Source organism: Odocoileus virginianus, chromosome 10 (assembly GCF_023699985.2).
Source record: "Odocoileus virginianus isolate 20LAN1187 ecotype Illinois chromosome 10, Ovbor_1.2, whole genome shotgun sequence".
NCBI lineage: Eukaryota > Metazoa > Chordata > Mammalia > Artiodactyla > Cervidae > Odocoileus > Odocoileus virginianus.
The window spans coordinates 58,384,826-58,404,381 of NC_069683.1; the positions used below are offsets into that span (position 1 = coordinate 58,384,826).

Here is a 19,556-nt window from a genome sequence, read left to right on the forward strand (position 1 = left end):
CATATATTTCACCAACAGATACATTAAAAGATGCTCAACACCATTAATCCTCAGAGAAATGCAAATCAAAACCACAATTAGATATCACCTCATTTCTGTCAAAATGGCTATCATCAAAAAAACCACAAGTAAAAACTGCTGGTGAGGATGTAGAGAAAAGATAACCTTTGTATACTGTTGGTGGTAATATAAATTGGTGCATCCACTGAGAACAGTATGGCAGTTTCTCAGAAAACTAAAAATAGGACTACTATATGACTCGGCAATTCCACTCCTGAATATATGTTCAAAAAAACTGGAAACTCTAATTTGAAAAGATACATGTATATTATTTACAGCATTATTTACAGTTGCCAGGATATGGAAGCAAACTAAGTGCCCAGCAACAGATAAATGGATAAAGACATGGTATATGTATTATACATACAACGGATTTCAGCCCTATGGACTTGGAGGCTATTATGCTAAGTGAAATAAATCAAACAGAAAAAGAAAAATACTACACGATTTCACTTACATATGGAACCTAGAAGAATAAGCTAGTAAATAAAACATTAAACAAGTATCACAGATATAGAGAACAAACTAGTGGTTACCATTGGGAGAGGGAAGCATGGAGGGGCAAGATAAGAGTAGGGAATTAAGAGGTACAAACTACTATGTATAAAATAAGCTATAAGGGTATTTTGTATAGCACATGAAATATATACAATATTTTATAAGTAAATGTAGTATAACCTTTGAAAATAATGAATTATTATTTAGGGTTTCCCTGATAGTTCAGTCGGTAAAGAATCCTCCTGCAATACGGGAGACCTGGGTTCAATCCCTGGGTTGGGAAGATCCCCTGGAGAAGGGAAAGGCTATCCACTCTAGCATTCTGGTCCGGAGAATTCCATGGACTGTATAGTCCATGAGGTCACAAAGAGTTGGACACAACTGAACCACTTTCATTTTCAATTTCATTGTGTATAACCTGAAATATAATATTGTACATCAACAGTACCTCTATAAAAAAAGTTTTTTTAAATAAAGTTAATGATGAAAAAAATTAAGATAACAATCATTAAGAATCCATCTACCAATGGAGGAGACATGGCTTGATCCCTGGGTTGGGAAGATCCTCTGGAGAAGGAAATGGCAACCCAGTCCACTATTCTTGCCTGGAAAACCCCATGGACAGAGGAGCCTGGCAGGCTCAGTACATATGGTCACAAAAGAGTCACACACGACTTAGCTACTAAATAACAAAAACAATCGTCCCCCACCTATCTCTTATAGCTGTGACTATAAAAATAACACTGACATACTCAAATTGTGACCACAGATAAAAGTCATATCATAAAAGTTCTTGATCTGTATCTAATGACTTCAATAATTCATTCATTCACTCATTTTTGCTGAAAACCTATGTGCCAGGACACATACAACAGATCAACTAAGATGATGTATATCAGGTAACCAAATGTCATTGATTCAGAGGGCATTTTAGTCATTTTAATGAACTGTTCAGGAGCATATGGCCAGTGCGTTAACTACAACACTTCTTTTTTCTTTCATCACCTCTTATTTCCTGCCTCTGAGTTCATTTAATTAAAGTTGACTATCCCCAGCATAACACAGGGAAAAAACAACCAAAGAGATGAAGCTCAGCCATTGAAGCTCAGCCACTAAGTAGCTAAAAGTAAGTAGAGGAGAAAAAGAAGAAACCATTGTTAAGAATGAAACTATTGTTACTTTTAAAGATTGACATCAGATCTAGCACTCATTAGTAGGAATAAAAGAGTCATCTGCTTAAGTATTTACATACACAAAAATACATACTACACACAAAATCACAAAAGGATAGATTTTCCAAATTACAGTTTCTATTTACATTTTTCAATAAAATAAGTTAAAGCAGCTAAACAAATGTTTTCTTTCAATTTCATTACTGCCGTTTTGAATTCTAGGAAAAGACAAAGAAGCACTCCAACTTAAAGAGCATCTGTTTTCAGAAATGAATTTATAAAACAATAGTTCTAAAGATGTGTCTTGATTTTTTAAAGTTTTATTGATGTGTCATAATACAGTATCAGATCAGATAAGATTTTTAAGATTTTGCTTTGACAGCCAAGAAGGAGTGTTTAAAACTGTGTATTATTCTTCAAACAGCTTTAATACACCATATATAAACTTTTACCTACTCTTTAATACTCTCCAAGTTACATGAATAAATAATCAGCATTAAGATCTTGGGTAATTTCCCCAGGGAGCTATCATGGAAGCAGAAACCAACTTTAACTTCTTTGTCATCTACTAAAAGCCATAAATGGAAATCCTAGGTCACTCTTTGACAAATGCTATTTCTATTGGCTTTCAACACAGTTAAACAATCTAAGGGAAAGAGAAAGTATTATAGTTGCTCAGCTGTATTTGACTCTTTGTGACGTCATGGACTGTAGCCCACCAGGCTCCTATGTCCATGGAATTTTCCAGGCAAGAATACTGGAGTGGGTTGTCATTCCCTCCTCCAGGGGATCTTCCCAACCCAGGGATCGAACCCAGGTCTCGTGCACTGCACAGGATTCTTTACCATCTGGGCCACCAAGGAAGCTCTAAACAATCTAAACTTGAGCCAAATGTGAGAGGCCATAGAAATCACCTCTGATGCCTTTTCAGATTACACATGGAAAGTGGCTTTATCTTTAACTTCCCACATGAATTTTCTATTGAAAAATTAACCTTCAACATCTGAACTAGCAAGAAAAGGTAGGCTTTACCTCTTAGTTCAGTGTTCGTGTCATGTTCACATTTGTTTCCCCCACATCCAGACCAGTGCCTAGCACACAGCAGGGGCTTGGCAAACATTAGCTGACCTAAGTGAAGAACTGAAATGTGTTCAAGGACTAACCTTCAAAAGCATTTCTTCGTGTTGGGGATTATCAGAATCGTAGGACTCTCTGCGCAGTTTTTCCACATCTGCAATAAGGTTTCTGTAGCCAACAATTTGCAGAAGGCACGCCTGAAGAGAGATTCCCAGTCTAAGGGGTTAAAAAATAGAAGAAACACATATTAGGAAAAACAAAACATATTCTCTGACATTGTTCACTTGATGGATGTACAATAGGGCTTTTCATATTTATATAATATTTATGAAATAGGATCTAATAGAAGCACACTTTTTAACTGAAACTCTACATGGACAGTTGTGGAAGTTAGTCAAATTGCAATAATATGGCTTAAAAACATGGGAGCTCTTTATGCAGGTGACTTGAAAGATGTAGAAAATACAGGCGGTCATAGTTTCTTAGGGATCATTTTACTCGCTTAGGTAGATATATCAGAAACTCTTCAGAAGGGTGTGGGGGGGTAGCTATTAGTGTGAGAGAAAGAAATCATCCCAGGGGCTTAGGGGTAAGAGAAATTTCAAAACAAATAAAATCAACAAATATTAAAACACTTCTGCTTGCAAGCACCCCTGACAGATAAGGCAATGCCAAGAGAAAGAACTCACTACTTTACATTTCCCATTCCATTTGAACCACTCTACTTGTCTGAATGCTTTTTCTTAGCGGAAACCAAACATGCTTTATTACAAAATGGTTCAAATGCTGTTCTCAGAGAAAATTTATTTCCACATTTCCCTGCCATGTCTCTTAATTTTAAGACAGGAATTCTTTATTCCAGTCTCATCTCCAGGGTCTTATCTCAAATCCCCACTTTCTTCAGTTCCTTCTCATGAGACATGGTTTTCAGATGTTTTACTATCTTTCTCAGTCGTCTCTGAATGTACAGTTTGTGTGATTTTCCCCTTAAAACATATCATTGGAACAAAAATCAATCTGGCAAGCATGACATAGAGATGATCATTATTCCCTGTGATCTGAATGCTGTTTTTCTCTCCTACAACACAAAATGTAAAATAGAGTCTCCTTAAGCAGTCAAATAACATTATGAGTTCATTGAACAGGTGACCAATCACCAAGATCCTGTTTTTCTATAAATTACTGTTACATAAATTACCCTCCTGTATTCATTTGATGGCTGCTAGTTTCTTTATAGTCATTCAACTTTGTCATTCAACAACAGCAATTTCATATGATTCAAGGCAAGAATTACTGTTCAATATACTCTGACTTCTAATTCACTCATTAAATTTGAACATTTTTTGTTTCAATGGGGGGGTCATCATAATCACAATGACAGTGTCATAACCATCTTTTTGAGAGGAAGAGATGTATAGAGTTTAACTCAAAGTTGAGGGCAATAGAAAATCTTATTTTAGGACTGTATGTTTATTTCAAACACAAAGGGCAGTGTCAGATAACCCAGAACACTAAACTTATATAAAACTGAATGCTCAATTTAAAAAAAACTGAATTTGATATTTAAATTTAGGAAAAAGGCACAGTGGTACTCATCACCCAGAAAATCAACAGAGGACAGAGAGGAGAGTTAATTTTGAGGAAAGAGGAGAGTGGGAAAAATAAAAAAGAAAACAAGGGAGCCAATTCAATTTTACAGTAGTAATTCTCACCACCACCATAAGTGGCATCTGAAAAAACGTACAAAACAAAGTAAGGTTAATAGTAGTGATGACTTGATAGATTACATAGTATTTCCCCCAGCTCTATTTCTTGATTTTTTTTCCAGAAAATTATTTAATTTTTAAAAGATCACATCTTGTCAATGTCAAACTGGAAAAAAATACTAAAATTCCTATTCAGCTGTAAAAGACAATCTAGTGGGTCAGGGTCTAACCCTAACCCTAAACCCTAACCCTAACTCTAACCCTAACCCTAATTTCTGCATTGTTGAAATTTGCCATTTGATATTGGAATAGTCTTAAATAAATGTGGTCATGTTATACATCACTTTAATGCACATTTCTTGCTTTATGTTTTTTGCTAATGACTTATTAGATGCTGTTTATATTTATTTGAGACTATGGAAATGATGTTTAGGCAAAAAGCAAATTTGAACAATTTTCTTATTCGCGTTTAAATGGATTGTAAAGCAACTGAGACAATTCACAATATCAACAATGCATTTGGCCCAGGAACTGCTAATGAACGTACAGTGCAGTAGTGGTTCAAGAAGTTTTGCAAAGAAGATGAGAGCCTTGGAAGTGAAGAGCGCAATGGTCAGCCATTGGAAGCTGATAATGACTGAGAGCAACTGTCGAAGCCGACCCTTTTAACACAAGAAGTTGGCGAAGAGCTCAATGTCAACCATTTTATGGTCATTCAGCATTTGAAGCAAATTGGAAAGGTGAATAAGCTCGATACGTGGGTACCTCATGAACTGACCAAAAATAAAAAATTGTCATTTTGAAGTGTTTTATTCTATGTAAAAACAACAAAGCTTTTCTCGATTGGACTGTGACGTGCGATGACAGTGGATTTTGTATGACAACTGGCAACAGCCAGCTCAGTGGCTTGAACAAGAAGCTACAAAGCACTTCTCACAGACAAACTTGCATGAAAAAAAGGTCATGATCACTGTTCGGTGGTCTGCTGCAGATCTGATCCACTACAGCTTTCTGAATCCTGGCGAAACCATTACATCTGAGAAGTCTGCTCAGCAAACTGAAGATCTGCACAGAAAACTGCAATGCCTGCAACCAGTACTGGCCAACAGAAAGGGCCCAATTCTCCATGACAACGCCCAACCACATGTTGCACAACCAAGACTTCAGAAGTTGAACAAATTGGGCTACGGTGTTCTGCTTACCCACTATGTTCACCTGACCTCTCAAAATTCAACCACTACTTTTTCAAGCAACTTAACAACTTTTTGCAAGGAAAATGCTTCTACAACCAGCAGGAGGCAGAAAATGCTTTCCAAGGGTTTGTCAAATCCCAAAGCATGGTTTATGCTACAGGAATAAACGAACATTTCTCATTGGCAAAAATGTGTTGATTGTAATGGTTCCTATTTTGATTAATGACGATGTGTTTGAGCCCAGTTATAATGATTTAAAATTCATGGTCCAAAACTGCAATTAAATACTACCTATAAAAGTTTTTTCTTCCTAAAGGAAATCAAAAGAATAGATGGTAAGGAAACACTTCTGAATGAAACATATAACTTTCATAAGAGACAGAAAAGATTTGCTATTAAATCTAACCCAATCTCTAAGTATGATTACAGGTCTAATATATCTTTCATGCCTAATTGTAATTTTAAATTTTAAATGAATTGCATTCTTACCACCATTTCAGAGAAATAAGTCAGTAGGTTTCAAAAAGACATTTACTATATAATTAAATCACATTTAACAAAGCTGAATAAGGGAAAGAAGCTAATTAGCTGAAGCATCTGCAGAAGAATGCTATGGATACCATGTAAAAATGGAGTTTTGTGATGAGCAATTAGCTAGTACCTGGAATCCCTCCAATATATAGACCTATGCCAAGTGCACTCTGAATGTAACATCTGAAGTTAAGCATGCACATCTAAAAGACAGGTTGACTGTTACCTACCTAAACTGTATCTGAATGTATCTGCATACAGAATTTATTCTACCCAATATCCTTAGACTAAAATTTTACAGAAAAATCCCTGTACCCAATGGGAAATATAAAGCTAATTTTAAATGTCATGTACATCACCAAATGCATTTTAATACTTCCAAGATAAGACAACTAATTACAAAATTCTAAAGTCTTCATATAAAAGTCATCTCTCTTCCCACACATGTCTGTCTTCTTCACAAGCAGGTAGTAACTGTCTCCAAGATTAACAACCTGTCATGAACTGAAGAAATATTCTTCATACAGCAGAGTCAGCTCAGGCACACTTACAATTTGTACATTTACTGTTAATGTAAAACATAGGCATCATATGGAGTGACTGTTGATGAATGGGCTCCCTTTATTTCACCTTCTGATATCAAGGGTGTCCATCAGATTTCTTACATTCATTGCATCTCAAAAGCATAAACATAAATCACAACAGAATAAAAAAGTTGCTGCTATTTACAAATATGAAAAAGGCATCTTTTTTCTTTATTTTTCACCTGAAAGTCAAAACATGCAGATAATTATCTGGGGCAAAGAAAGGAGAGAGAGAGAGAGAGAAAGCGTGTGTGAAAAAGTATTTAGAAACAGAAAATTTAGAAATACTAAGTATGTGGCATGTGACTTCTGTTTTATATTTATAACATAATGAACATATTCTTACTGTGGATTTATGTCGGGGTTAATTTTTTTCAGTTCCATGATGTCGTCTATAGTTTTTTCAATAGCATCAGGGTGAACACTCACTGAAGTCTGTAATAGCTAGAAAACAAGTTTAAATCAGTTCACTTGTCATGAACACTAGTATCTTAAGTGGAGTCTATTTAAATTGGGGCTTCAAATATTTGTTTAAAGCTTAAAAACAAAAATTGATGTAGCCTTTAAATTCTAGTAAATTTGGTATTTTTCTGATTAAGGTATAAACATAAAACAAAAATACATAAGCTTGTTTTTTTTTACCACTTTCATCTGTTTCAAGTTACTCACATAGAAATAATATATTTTCTTTTTCTCACTGAACTCACATGGTTTCTTTCCACTGTTAATGAGCATACATCTATGACTGTGTGAAGTACATGGGAGATATAGTCTTAAGGATGTCAAAGTTAAATATTCAAGAATCTTAAGAAACAAATTTTTCTTTCTTATGCGGATGCTTAACTATGTGCTATAAATGCTAGCATAGTGGCTTGGAAAATCTTGAGTATAAAGTTAAATGATTTGGATACTGAGGAACTAGCAGAGAGATAACACTTCTCTTATTTCCATGGAATATTTATGATTTGGAAAGAGATATAAAAAGGGATGAATTCAAGAAGGAAGTAATATGTGCAGCATAAATCTGTCTGGAAATTCATGAGTGACTGTTTTCAGATAAAAAGCAGTGTTTTGTGATGGGAAAAAAATCTTTCTTCTCAGTTTGCCTTAGTATTCAAGTGCTTAGTTGCTCAGTTGTATCCAGCTCTTTGTGACCACATGGACTGTGGCCTGCCAGGCTCCTCTGTCCATGGAATCTCCCAGGCAAGAATACTGGAGGGGGTGCCATTTCTTTCTCCAGGGAATATTCCTGACCCAGAGATTGAACCTGGGTCTCCTGCATTGGAGGCAGACTCTTTACTGTCTGAGACACCAGGGAAGCCCATAGCCAAAGCTATATTTTGTTTCTTAAGATTTTTACTTTTGGATGATTGGAGGTAAGCCTCCAAGTGAGAAGTTGCTGAAAAATACAGAAACAATTTTACTTACCTTACTTTTTGAATCTCTCAGTGATGTTTCTGGAAAAGAGATAATTTTAAAAGCTATTCAAATATTATCTTTTACAAGTGATTTACAATTACTGTACTGAAATATAACACTGTATCCTCAATTACAGAAAGCCTACATTTTGCTTACTTCTTTGTTTCATGCTTACCAATTTTCATGGTTCTAGAAGCTCCAGGCTTGGTATTATAACAGATTCGTTGCAGTTCACATCTTCCAGTCAGTTTTCTCATTACAAATTTCAGGCAACGCCACAAAAATTTACAATAAAAATACAGGCAGACTTGGATCAGCATTCTGTCAAAAATAAAAGACAGCACTCTTCCAACAGAACTCTGGAAGAGAATAGAAAGCAGCCACCACCAGCAAGCAATAAGCCCAGAAGAAAATCAACCATTAGACTTCTTGGGTTCACAAGCGTATTTCATTATTTCAATCCCATGTTACTTTATTTGGGGTAGCTACAAAATCCATCATCAGGAGTGAAGCCCTAGGTCTGTAAGGACATACCTACTATGACAGCAAGTTCCAGAATGCCTATTCTAGTAAATTTGATACACCAACAGAGAGTGAAGCATGGGAATCCTTTCTTTTCCTACCTTTGCCTAAAAATATTGTTAAAACAGATCACTACCTCGAACACAGAATCCTTGTGTTTTAGAAGCTGTCTCTCCTATAGACATGGGGAAGAACATGCTATAGCAACTCTCATCTTCTGCCTCTATAAACAGCCTCTCAGCTCACCCTAGTAAATTTACAGCTTTTCCTTCGTGCCTTTTTTTGGCTGCTGTTTATTTCTTCCCTTGCTCCCATTTTTCTCCTTCCCTCTGCTTTTGTTTTGGTACTATTGTCCTCTTTGAGGACTTGCTTGTGTGGCCACCTGACTTCTCTGCTGACCAATCCCAATACTTCTTGGATGTGCCAGAATGCCTCCTCATCAGCTCACTAAACAAGCATGTTGACCTTTGGTTCTTCAACATTCTCTGATTTAAACCTTCCAAAATCTCCCCCTCTTGACAAGTTTGTTCCTGGTTCCTGCTAAACAAAGTTTTCTTCATTGCACACCCTGTCTCACTCCAGTAAAGTATTGGAACTATACTTTATTGGACAAACTATAAAGTGTATTGTCGCCAATCAGGTACTTATTCACAATGTCTCTGGCACATGTGAATTTGTGTTTTATGCGAACTTTTAGTTTTTAACATGAGTCTACATATTTAATACATGATTCTGCATATTTACATATTTAATATGTAAGTCCACACATTTAGTTTTTAATATGTCTACTACTTCATAATACTGTTCAGAGTCTCAAATGACTCAGGCTATAGAGGTAAAGATTTATTATCCAGGAACTTGTATTCAACTCATCTTCTCTGAATACGAGAGCTTCCCTAGAAGGTAGAGTTATTTTCCTAGAAGGCAGAATTATTTATAATACTTCTTATTGGTGTCATTTCTAAAAGATATTTTTCTCATATGTTCACTAATCTCCCCCAATTCTAACATACGGTGATCCAGGGTCATTTCAGATGAATTGGTGCAGATAACATTAGCCTCAGTGATGTGATGAAGCCCTGATGTGAACAAACACCTTAATTGTGTTCCTTTGTTCAATGCTCTGGCTCCAATACCTAGAACAGCCTAAGTTAAAAACAACAATTCCAACAAACTAACTTGTACAAAAGCATGAAGTGTATACCATATAAATGCAAAGGGAACAGAGGAAATATACAAGTAACCAAGCTGCTACATTGAAATATGAGAGAATCCTTTGTAGATAATAAAATTGGATTCTAGAGGACCTAATAACATAAAATATCCATAGAACATGTATGGAATAATATATCTTTTCTTATAATAAATAAAACAAAAAATGTAATGATGACATACAAACAAAGAGAAAAAGATTGGCAGGATATACAACAAAAAGGTTAACAGAGATTTGTCTGGGTAATGGAATTATGAGTAATTTTTACTTGCTTTTCTGGTTAAGTAATTTTCTTTTTTAATATGAATACATTATTTTAAGAAAAAAGAAAGTTATAACAGTGATCATGAAAAATCATTACAAACAAGTACATATGAAATTTCTATATAAAGTCAGATTCTACTGAAAGATTAAAAAAATGGATTTACTGTGTGGTGAAGTCTGCAATTCAACTGTTTTAGTCAAATATGTTCTAAGATCTATTAAGATTTAGATTACCAGCTTCTAAAAAAACGTAACCCTGAAAATGATTAAATGATTAAAATGGAACATTTTAATTAGATGAGTGAGAAATTATACAAAATTTCAACTCACTCTCTTGAAAAAATTTTCCATTTTTCCAACTATGGATAGCTATGACAGAAGAAGTGATTGAGCAATATCCTTATTAACTGGTTATCAGCCAAATGGTAATGATATTATTAACTGGTTGGCATTAATCATATTACTAAGTCAAAAATAAAGCTTTCTATGACATCTGCCCTTATGGTACCCATCTGAAACTTCCCGTAAAGTTTGTCTAGCATGTGGGCCAGCTACTCAGATGAAGCCTCTTTTAAGTCTATACATTAGGACTGCATAATAATCAGGTTCTTGTAGTACTAAATCTTCCTAGAGAAAAGGTTCTAATTACTGTTTAAGGAGTATCTTTGTATTCACCCTACTTAGGTACAAGCCAATTAAGTTAAATTGCAGAAAGTTTCCCCCATGCAAATTCTTCATCAGAGCTATACAAAGGTGTGGCTTGGGACCTAGAGGTGTCCTTCTAGGTGGCAGGGAGCAGTCAGATGTAGAGTGACTTTCAACCCATCTATAATTTCTCCCACTGGCCTCCTTGCAAATGAGAAGAAAATGCTTGGGGAATTATTTTGCATCAGACAGTCTTACACAAAAGGAGAGAAAAAATATCATGTTCTATGCATGTCTTTTTTTCAGTTCCCCTGAGGCTATTCACACTGTCAAAGACAACAAAATCTGGTGGAAACCCACAATGAGGGGTTAAAGATGATGCCTCATTTCTTAGGGCTCACTGCTCTGTAAAGTACATCACAACCCTCTCATATAATCACAGGAAGACTGTCACAAACCATGAAAGAGAAATGCTCCTTTCAGTTGTGAAAGTGCTAGTCACCCAGTTATGTCTGACTCTGTGACCACATGGGCTGTAGTCTGCCAGACTCCTCTGTCCATTAATTCTCCAGGCAAGAATACTGGAGTAGGTATCCATTCTCTTCTCCAGGGGATCTTCCAGATTCAGAGATTGAACCTGAGACTCCTGCATTACAGGCGCTGACTTTTATACACTGCTTCCTTACCCTTTCATAATTTCTGGGCTGATAGTCCAATTATGCTATTTATCAATACTATCCAGGATATATTTTGATTTTTTCCCCTTGTGTTTTTAATCGGCCAACATGCCCACAAATATTTCATTAAGTAACCAGCTTGTTATGGGAGGCACTGTACTTTCTTTCTATGTGAGGTATTTTCCAGCCAATCATCAGATCAAACCATGTTTTGCCAGATACTATTTATTTTGCATTTAGATCATAAACCTAAGGCATGGTCAGAGAAGGAAACATCACTGCTTCCTCTTAATTTGGAAGCTTTATTTTTATGAGAACAAGTACCCAAGTTGATTCCTCATGAAAGGACCAGATCAGCAAAACCTCCATATGAGCACCTCAGGATGGCTGTTCTTCATCATCAAATGCCACCAACCAGTACATCACTCCTTAAATGTTTGAATCTATTTAAGTGCATCAATTGTAAAATGTGTGGAGAAACTGATTAGGGTCCAGAGAACAATAAAAATGATTAAATATTTGGGGAGAATGTTATATTGGTTTGTCATGTTTACCTTGAAAAGGAAGAAATTAAGAAGTGGACCTTTAAATGCTCTTAAGCTAATCAGTAGTTGGTCTAAGAAAAAAAAAAGAAAGGAAGGAGGGAAAAAGGGAGAAAGGTGTGTCCCTTTCCATTCTGTGTTTAGGAATAGGAACTTTTGGATTTATAGTACTTTTCCTTCTTTTAATTTTATCTCCTTTCTCACCGCATGCCTGGAGTGAAGGCATAACACTATCCTGTTTTCTTAGTTCTTATGGAAGATTCTCAAATCACTACTGTAAAGATCTGCTATATTTATAGGAACTTAACAATCAAATTCTCAAGACTAAAAAAAGAAAATACTGTCACATTTCCTGTTTTTTGTTTTTTTTATATGCATGTGTTTTTGTGTGGGTTTAGTTTGTTTGCCACGCTGCATCATATGTTCATATGCTGGATCATATGTTCTGGATCATCGTTCTCTGCCCAGGGATTGAACCAAGGCCCACAGTGAAAGCACAGAGTCCTAACCGCTGGACTGTCAGGGAATTCCCACCATCTCCTATTTTTAACAACTATATGTATTGTCAGTAGTTGTTTTGCGTTTGTTTCTCTTTTTTCAATCACAGCTTTTTGATCATGTTCCAAAAGGAGCTATTGCAGTTTCAAAGATGAATGCCTGGCTTAAGCACTGGAAGAATCTGATTTAACATAAGTGTTACTTATACAGTCTTATACAGCTGCTTATATAGGGCCCAGGGTTCATGTCCCTGTCCAGGAGCAAAAAATGAATAAATAAACAAGAGCTACTTATGCATGTTCTATTTCCAACATTTTCTGTTACTGTTATTTACTAATACACTGCAGAGTGAAGTTTATGGCTGAATTCACAGCAATGTCCTTCCATAAGGCAAAAATGATCACTTTTATCATTTAATATTCATCCTCTAGTTTGCACAAGAATAGCCACCCAATGTAAATTATTCAAAATGAATCATATCTCTACCAAGTAAGTGAGCTCCTGTCTTGTACTTCTTTGTTAGAGGAATCCATTCAGCAGTGATAAGGCCTCTAAAACAGGAGATATACCTTGGACCATGTAGTCTCCTGCTTGTGGGGTGGGGGTGTGGGTACCTGTACACTACTCCGTCATCTTAAATTTGTGATTCTGATATCTTCTTTTGAAACAGGAAGAGAAAAGTAGCTTATTTTGAACAGTTTCAATGAGTTTGCTACTGAAAGTTAATTCTTGCTTGAAGGAATCCTATAATAAACAAGAAGTACACTATTGGTGAGGAAAGACACATACAAAATAATCATAATTCTTGGATCAAACCAACTTTCTTAAACAAAATACTTTTCATCTGAATGGCCATAATGAACAGCACACTACTGAATGTTTCAAACATCATATACGCTTTCTGAAATGACATTTTAAAAATTTTTAGTTGCTCTATTGAAGTTCCCAATTAGGAGCACTGGCAGTCAGATGGAAATTAACTTGTCAACAGGTATTTGGCCTAGTAAATGGGCCCTTCTAAATAATGAGAATCCATAGGAAAAGAGGCTCTGGAGGACTTGATACATGAATTAGAAATGTGAAATCATACAAATAAACCATTTGTGAGCCTCTAGAGAAACAAGATTATTTCCCCCACATTGAGCAGCAGTGAGGCAGTGTGTTGCCCCTTGGATGGAATTCCACCATTCTTTTTTTTTTTTTTTTTGGCTTTGTGGCATGTGGGATCTTAGTTCCCTGACCAGGGATAGAACATGCATGGCCTGCAGCAGAACCATAGCATTCCAGCCACTGGACCAGCAAGGAAGTCCCTCCCCGACTCATTTCCATCATTCTTTATCTGAAGAGACATGCTGCCTTTCAAAAGTAGTGGGTATAAATCTATCATGAATAGACATTATTCCAAATGCTATTGCTATAGTAAAGGGCACTATTTTTTAATTCCAGGGACATTTCATATGAGTGATTAAAGAGCAATAGCTGACTATGATACAACTGAAATAATAAATTAATGGTTTATTCTTTTCCTTTCAAAGAAAAGAGACATAAGCGTCTCTTAAATTACTAATGAGATCACTATTCAATTATAAACAATGCTAAATCCATACATTTTACAGGATTTATTTTTAAAATTCAGATTTTTTTTTTCTATTTGGACAACATATTTACTAGTTTATTTGTAAGGGAATCAGCAAACACATTATGCCTTGACATTCAGGAAACATTTAGACAAGGGGACTGACCAAGATGGCAGAGTAGGAAGACTGTTTGCTCCCCTCCTTCCACGGCACACCAAAATTGTAACTATTTACAGAGCAACAGTTGATAAGAAAGACCTGAAGACTAGCAGAAAAGATCTTCAGAAAAGATCTTCTCCAACTAAAGCTATAGAGAAGGAACCACAGCAAGATAGGAAGGAGGGGTGGAGATGAGGCACAGTCTGACCCCTGGGTAGGTGACCCACAAATGAGAGAACAATCACAACTGCGGAGGGTCTCCACAAAGAGCAAAGAGTTCAAGCCCGACATTAGACTACCCAGTCTGGGGATCCTGTGCCAGGAAGATGATCACCAAAAAGTTAAGGTCTGAAGGCCAGTCAGGAGACCCAGAGAGCTGTAGGAAAAACAACCTCACTGTTAAAGGGCGCACACAAAATCTCCCGGGGCTTCCCTGGTGGCTCGGGGGTAAAGAATGCGCCTGCTAATGCAGGAGATGCAGATGCGATTTCCAGGTCAGGATGGAATCCCCCAGAGTCAGACATGACTGAGTGACTCAACAACACAAAATCTCACACGCTCTGGTAACCAGGGCAGAAGCAGTCATTTGAAAGGAGCCTCGGTCAGACCTACCTGCTGATCTTGGAGAGCTTTTGGAGAGGCAGGAGGCAACTGGAGCTCACCCTGGGGACACAGACACTGCGCAGCCCTTGTGGGGAGTGTGTCCCACCACAGGGACATGTATGCCGGCAAGGGCCATTCTGGAATCCTCCCTGGAACGTATTAGCTCTGGGACCTGGCCCTATCCACCAGCCTGTCAGCACCAGTACTGGGATGCCTTAGGCCAAACAACCAGCTGGGTAGGAACACGGTCCCACCTACCAACAGGACTACTGCCTTAAGACCCCCTGCCCACCAGAGGGCCCAAGACCTGGCCCCACACACCAGGGCCCCGGCACTAGCCCTGGGACCCCAGGACCTCAGCCCTACCCACCAGCAGGCTGACACCAGCTCCAGGACCCCGGGTCCTACAGCCTGAGACCCCAGGACCAGGGCTTACCCACCAGGAGACAGACACCACTTCCAGGACCATGGCGGTACCCCCACAGCCTAAAATGTCACAACCCAGCCTACCCAACGCAGGCCAACGCCAGTTCTAAGACTCTCTGTCAGGCACCCTAGGATCCAGCCCCTAGATCACTAGTGGGCTTATACAAGCTTTGGGACACCCCAGACCCTGCAGCCAGCTGTGTCAGGAGTTGGCCTCATCCAGTAACACACAGACATCATCCTACCTCAGCTCTAGGACCCCCAGGGCTGTGCAGCTGGAGAACCCAGAACCCAGCTCTGCCTACCCCAGGCTGATATGATACCAGTTTTGAGACATTGTGGACCCCTCAGCCAGTCATTGTGGGATCCAGCCCCACTCACCAATGAGCTGAAACTATCTGGGGACATTCCAGGCCACGCAGTGAGCCATGTAATGAACAGGCTCTGCCCATCAGCAGGCCAACACTTGATCAAAGACCCCAAGGCCCGCAAACACTTGTCCTGGATCCCAGGTCAACCCACAGGAGGGCCAGCACTAGCCTCTGGACTCCCCAGAGTGTTATACCGAGCTGTCTTGTGACCCATCCCTGCCAGCAGCTTCTGCACAAAGCTCACTTTGCAACTGACTGATCAAGGCAGGGGTAGGGGTTAGGGGTGAGGACAGCCATGCCTACCAGACCATCTACAGCATTCAGCCCACTACAGTAGAAGGTGGAGAAGGCAATGACAGCCCACTCCAGTACTCTTGCCTGGAAAATTCCATGGATGGAGGAGCCTGGTAGGCTACAGTCCATGGGGTCGCAAAGAGTCAGACACGACTGAGCAACTTCACTTTCTTTCTTTCTATAGTTCCTTTTGGGGAAGGAAATGGCAACCCACTTTGGTGTTCTTGCCTGGAGAATCCTATGGATGGAGGGGCCTGGTGGGCTACAGTCTATGGGGCTGCATAGAGTCGGACACAACTAAGCAAGTAACACACACACAGTAGAAGGATGCATGTGGTCCACATAGGGGGCACCTCAAGACCACAGAGCTCTGGTGATTAAGAGGTAAGTGTACTGCTGGGATACATAAGACATCTCCTATGAAAGACCACTTCTCCAAGGTCAGAAAACAAAACAAACCTACCAAATACATAGAAATAAAAACAGCAAATCAGGCAAAATGAGAAGACAGAGAAATATCTTCTAAAGGAACAAGAAAAAACCCCAGAAGAAGAACTAGGTAAAGTAGAGACAGGCACTCTACCTTATAAAGAGGTAAAGTTAATGACTTTAAAGATGTTCAAAGAACTTGGTAGAAGATTGGATGAACAGAGTAAGAAATTAGAATTTTTTAATAAAGATTTAGAAAATATTAAGAAGAACCAAACCGAGGTGAAGAATAGAATAACTGAAATAAGAAATACTCTAGAAAGAATCAACAGTAGGCTTAGATGAGACATTTGCTCACAGGAGCAAATCAGTGAGCTGGAAACACAGTAGTGGAAATCACTAAAGCTAAATGGAGAAGAAAAACAAATGAGGCCAATTTAAGAGATCTCTGCGATCACATCAAGTATACTAACGTTCACATTATAAGGGTCCCAGAAAGAGAAAAGAGACAAAGGGACAGAGAATATATCTGAAGACATAAGAGTTGAAAACTTCCCTAACCTGGGAAAGTAAACAGACAGGGCAGGAGAACCAATATTGCAGGTTCAAAAAAATATGTCATGGCAAGCTCTGGTGAGATAACCTATAGGAAACCGCCTAGAAAACTATTCAGGTTAACATATTTCAACAAGGGTATGGATACTTTGTTTTAATGCAGGAAAGAAAGTAATTTGAAATATATATGTGTAAACATGTGTACCTATGTATGGGTCTATGTATAATATATATACATACATACATACATATATGTATACACACGTATATTTATGTGTGTATATACATATGTGGTGCGTATGTATGTGTCCTAAAAAAAAAAGAGAGAGAGAAAACTACGGCTAAAAGTACCAGTCTACGATGAGAGAGGTATTCAGATGCGACATAAATCTAACATTTTTTCAGGACTTTGCTTAAACATCCAAAAAATAAGCTCAGTTAAAGTCTCAAGCGAGGGTAGTCAAATTCTGGAAGAACTACATGACCTGCACCTTCAGCCCTTCAAAAGCAATGGAAATTAGTTGGTGCTGAATGGAAATGCTACCCAGTTAAATAGAAAAGTGTCTGAAGTCTGACTTCAAATCTAGCCTCAATACAGCTATGAGCTGTGTGACTGTGCACAACCTACTCATAATGGAAGCAATGGACTAGATATCCGGCTCTAAGATAAAGTCAGACATATGTTACAAGGGGAAAAGTGGTTTGTTTTTGTTTTTTTTTTTTGCCTGACATCTTTTTCTTTAAGGGCTTCCCTAGTGGTCCAGACAGTAAAGAATCCACCTGCAATGCAGGAGACCCAGGTTTGATCCCTGGGTTGGGAAGATGCCCTGGAGAAGGAAATGGCAACCAACTCTAGCATTCTTGCCTGGAGAATTCCACGGACAGAGGAGCCTGGTGGGCTACAGTCCATGGCGTCACAAAAGAGTCGGACATGACTGAGCGACTAACTTTCACTTTCAGGTTCATCTTTTTCATTATTTCTTGGTGAAAGTGTTACCATGCTTCTGGGCTGTTTTATGCCATGCTTCCAAAGGTGTCCAAGAACTGCCCCCCAAATTTATCTTTGCACCTTATCTTGTACTCACCCTAAACAGGATTTACTTCCAATAAACCTTGACCACATGATGCTTGTGGCAGCTGGTCATATTTCCTCAGGCTTTGCTCATAAGCACCTTCTCCATCTATTACATCCTCTACTTCTTTCCTTCAACATCAACTCAGTGAAGCCTTCCCTGAATATTCCTGTCACAAAATAGCTGCAGCATGTCACCAATCACATTCCTTCTTACATCTTAATTTTATATGTGTGGCTTTATCTCATTACCAAGTGGTATGTTACTTTAGAGAAGAGGCCACCTCATATGCACTTTTGTATCACCCAGAACGCCTCACAACAGGTATACAGTAAGGAAGTAACATGATACAGATATTAAGAGAAAAAAACTTTGAAGTCAGATAGGCATGCATTCAATATCTGTGTCCTATGCATGAGATCTTTTAACTTTGCTAATAAACTTTATGCCCTGTGCTATAAAGTGAAGTATTAATTCCTGTTTTATTACAGTTGTTATGAAGAGAAAATAAAAGTTAAAATGTGGCATAGTACTAGAATTACTAGTAGTACTAAACGGTACTAATTCAATCAGTGGATGAAGCTATTAATCAAGCGTGAACTTCTAAAGCTCCATTTATAGATATTTTTGTGAACTGGAAGCCTGTATCTATTAATCACAGTAGGGAAATATTGTTTCTCCCTCTACTGTTTCACAGCCAGTACAAGTCTGCTCTATATCTCAGTTTCTCCCATGGAGGTTTGAGGTTGGCAGATGTTTTCATTTTCCTCTTCTGCCTAAGGAAGGAAAGTAAGCAGTAAGATCCATGCCAAGAAACTGAGATCTTGAGGCTGAAATAGTTGAAAGCAATTATTTATATGGGGTGACTTCTAACATCCCCTTTATTAGAAAAATTCAAAATTAATAATGTTCCAGTGACCTTAAAAGTATATAATCTAAATAACTAAATTCTAGTAAAGGAAAAGATTTTAATATAAGTGTTAGGTTCTCTCTATTATAAACATCAATTGAGTTGAAATTAATGAAATATATTAAATAAACTAATCTCTAAGCTTCAGTTCTATTTCAGACTCAAAAAGTGTCCCCTCTTTCTGATCACACATAGATACACTTTCTTCTCAATTTTATCCCCTGTTTTTTTAATATAGATCAAGGCTAAAGTCATATTGGGTGACTATGGGGTACTTACCCAATATCCCATATCTAATGTCAACTTAAAACACACCCTTCAGCTGGGTGTATTAATCCTATAGCATTTATTTCTAACATCTCATGTAATGTGTTTTCTATTCCCTTAAGCTATGAGTAGTTACACCATTAAAATAGGTGATGGTAGCAGGTAGTCAGAGAGGAGTGTGGGTTCCATGTACCTTAAATGTGGATTAAAATTCATTTTTTCCCACACTTTGTTTCTTTAAGATTAACTTCATTTCTTCTGAGGCTGTACATGACCTCAGAAATTGCTTAT

At 37.8% G+C, this 19,556-nt stretch overlaps 1 protein-coding gene across 5 annotated transcripts in view; it reads right to left on the reverse strand.

Annotated features, from left to right (window-relative positions):
* Nucleotides 1-19,556, reverse strand: part of ELMOD1 (ELMO domain containing 1) — an 84,185-nt gene that overhangs the window by 35,878 nt on the left and 28,751 nt on the right. For 3 of the 5 annotated variants that reach the window (XM_020879367.2, XM_020879361.2, XM_020879362.2), the window contains 4 exons: nucleotides 8,416-8,561; nucleotides 8,250-8,278; nucleotides 7,168-7,265; nucleotides 2,894-3,023 (listed from right to left, as the gene is read on the reverse strand). In XM_020879367.2, the coding sequence (XP_020735026.1) occupies nucleotides 2,894-3,023; nucleotides 7,168-7,265; nucleotides 8,250-8,278; nucleotides 8,416-8,561 (403 nt within the window). Of the gene's footprint in view, nucleotides 1-2,893; nucleotides 3,024-7,167; nucleotides 7,266-8,249; nucleotides 8,279-8,415; nucleotides 8,600-13,215; nucleotides 13,346-19,556 lie in introns of all 5 variants that reach the window. The other 2 variants (XM_020879364.2, XM_020879363.2) reach the window with 2 other exon arrangements.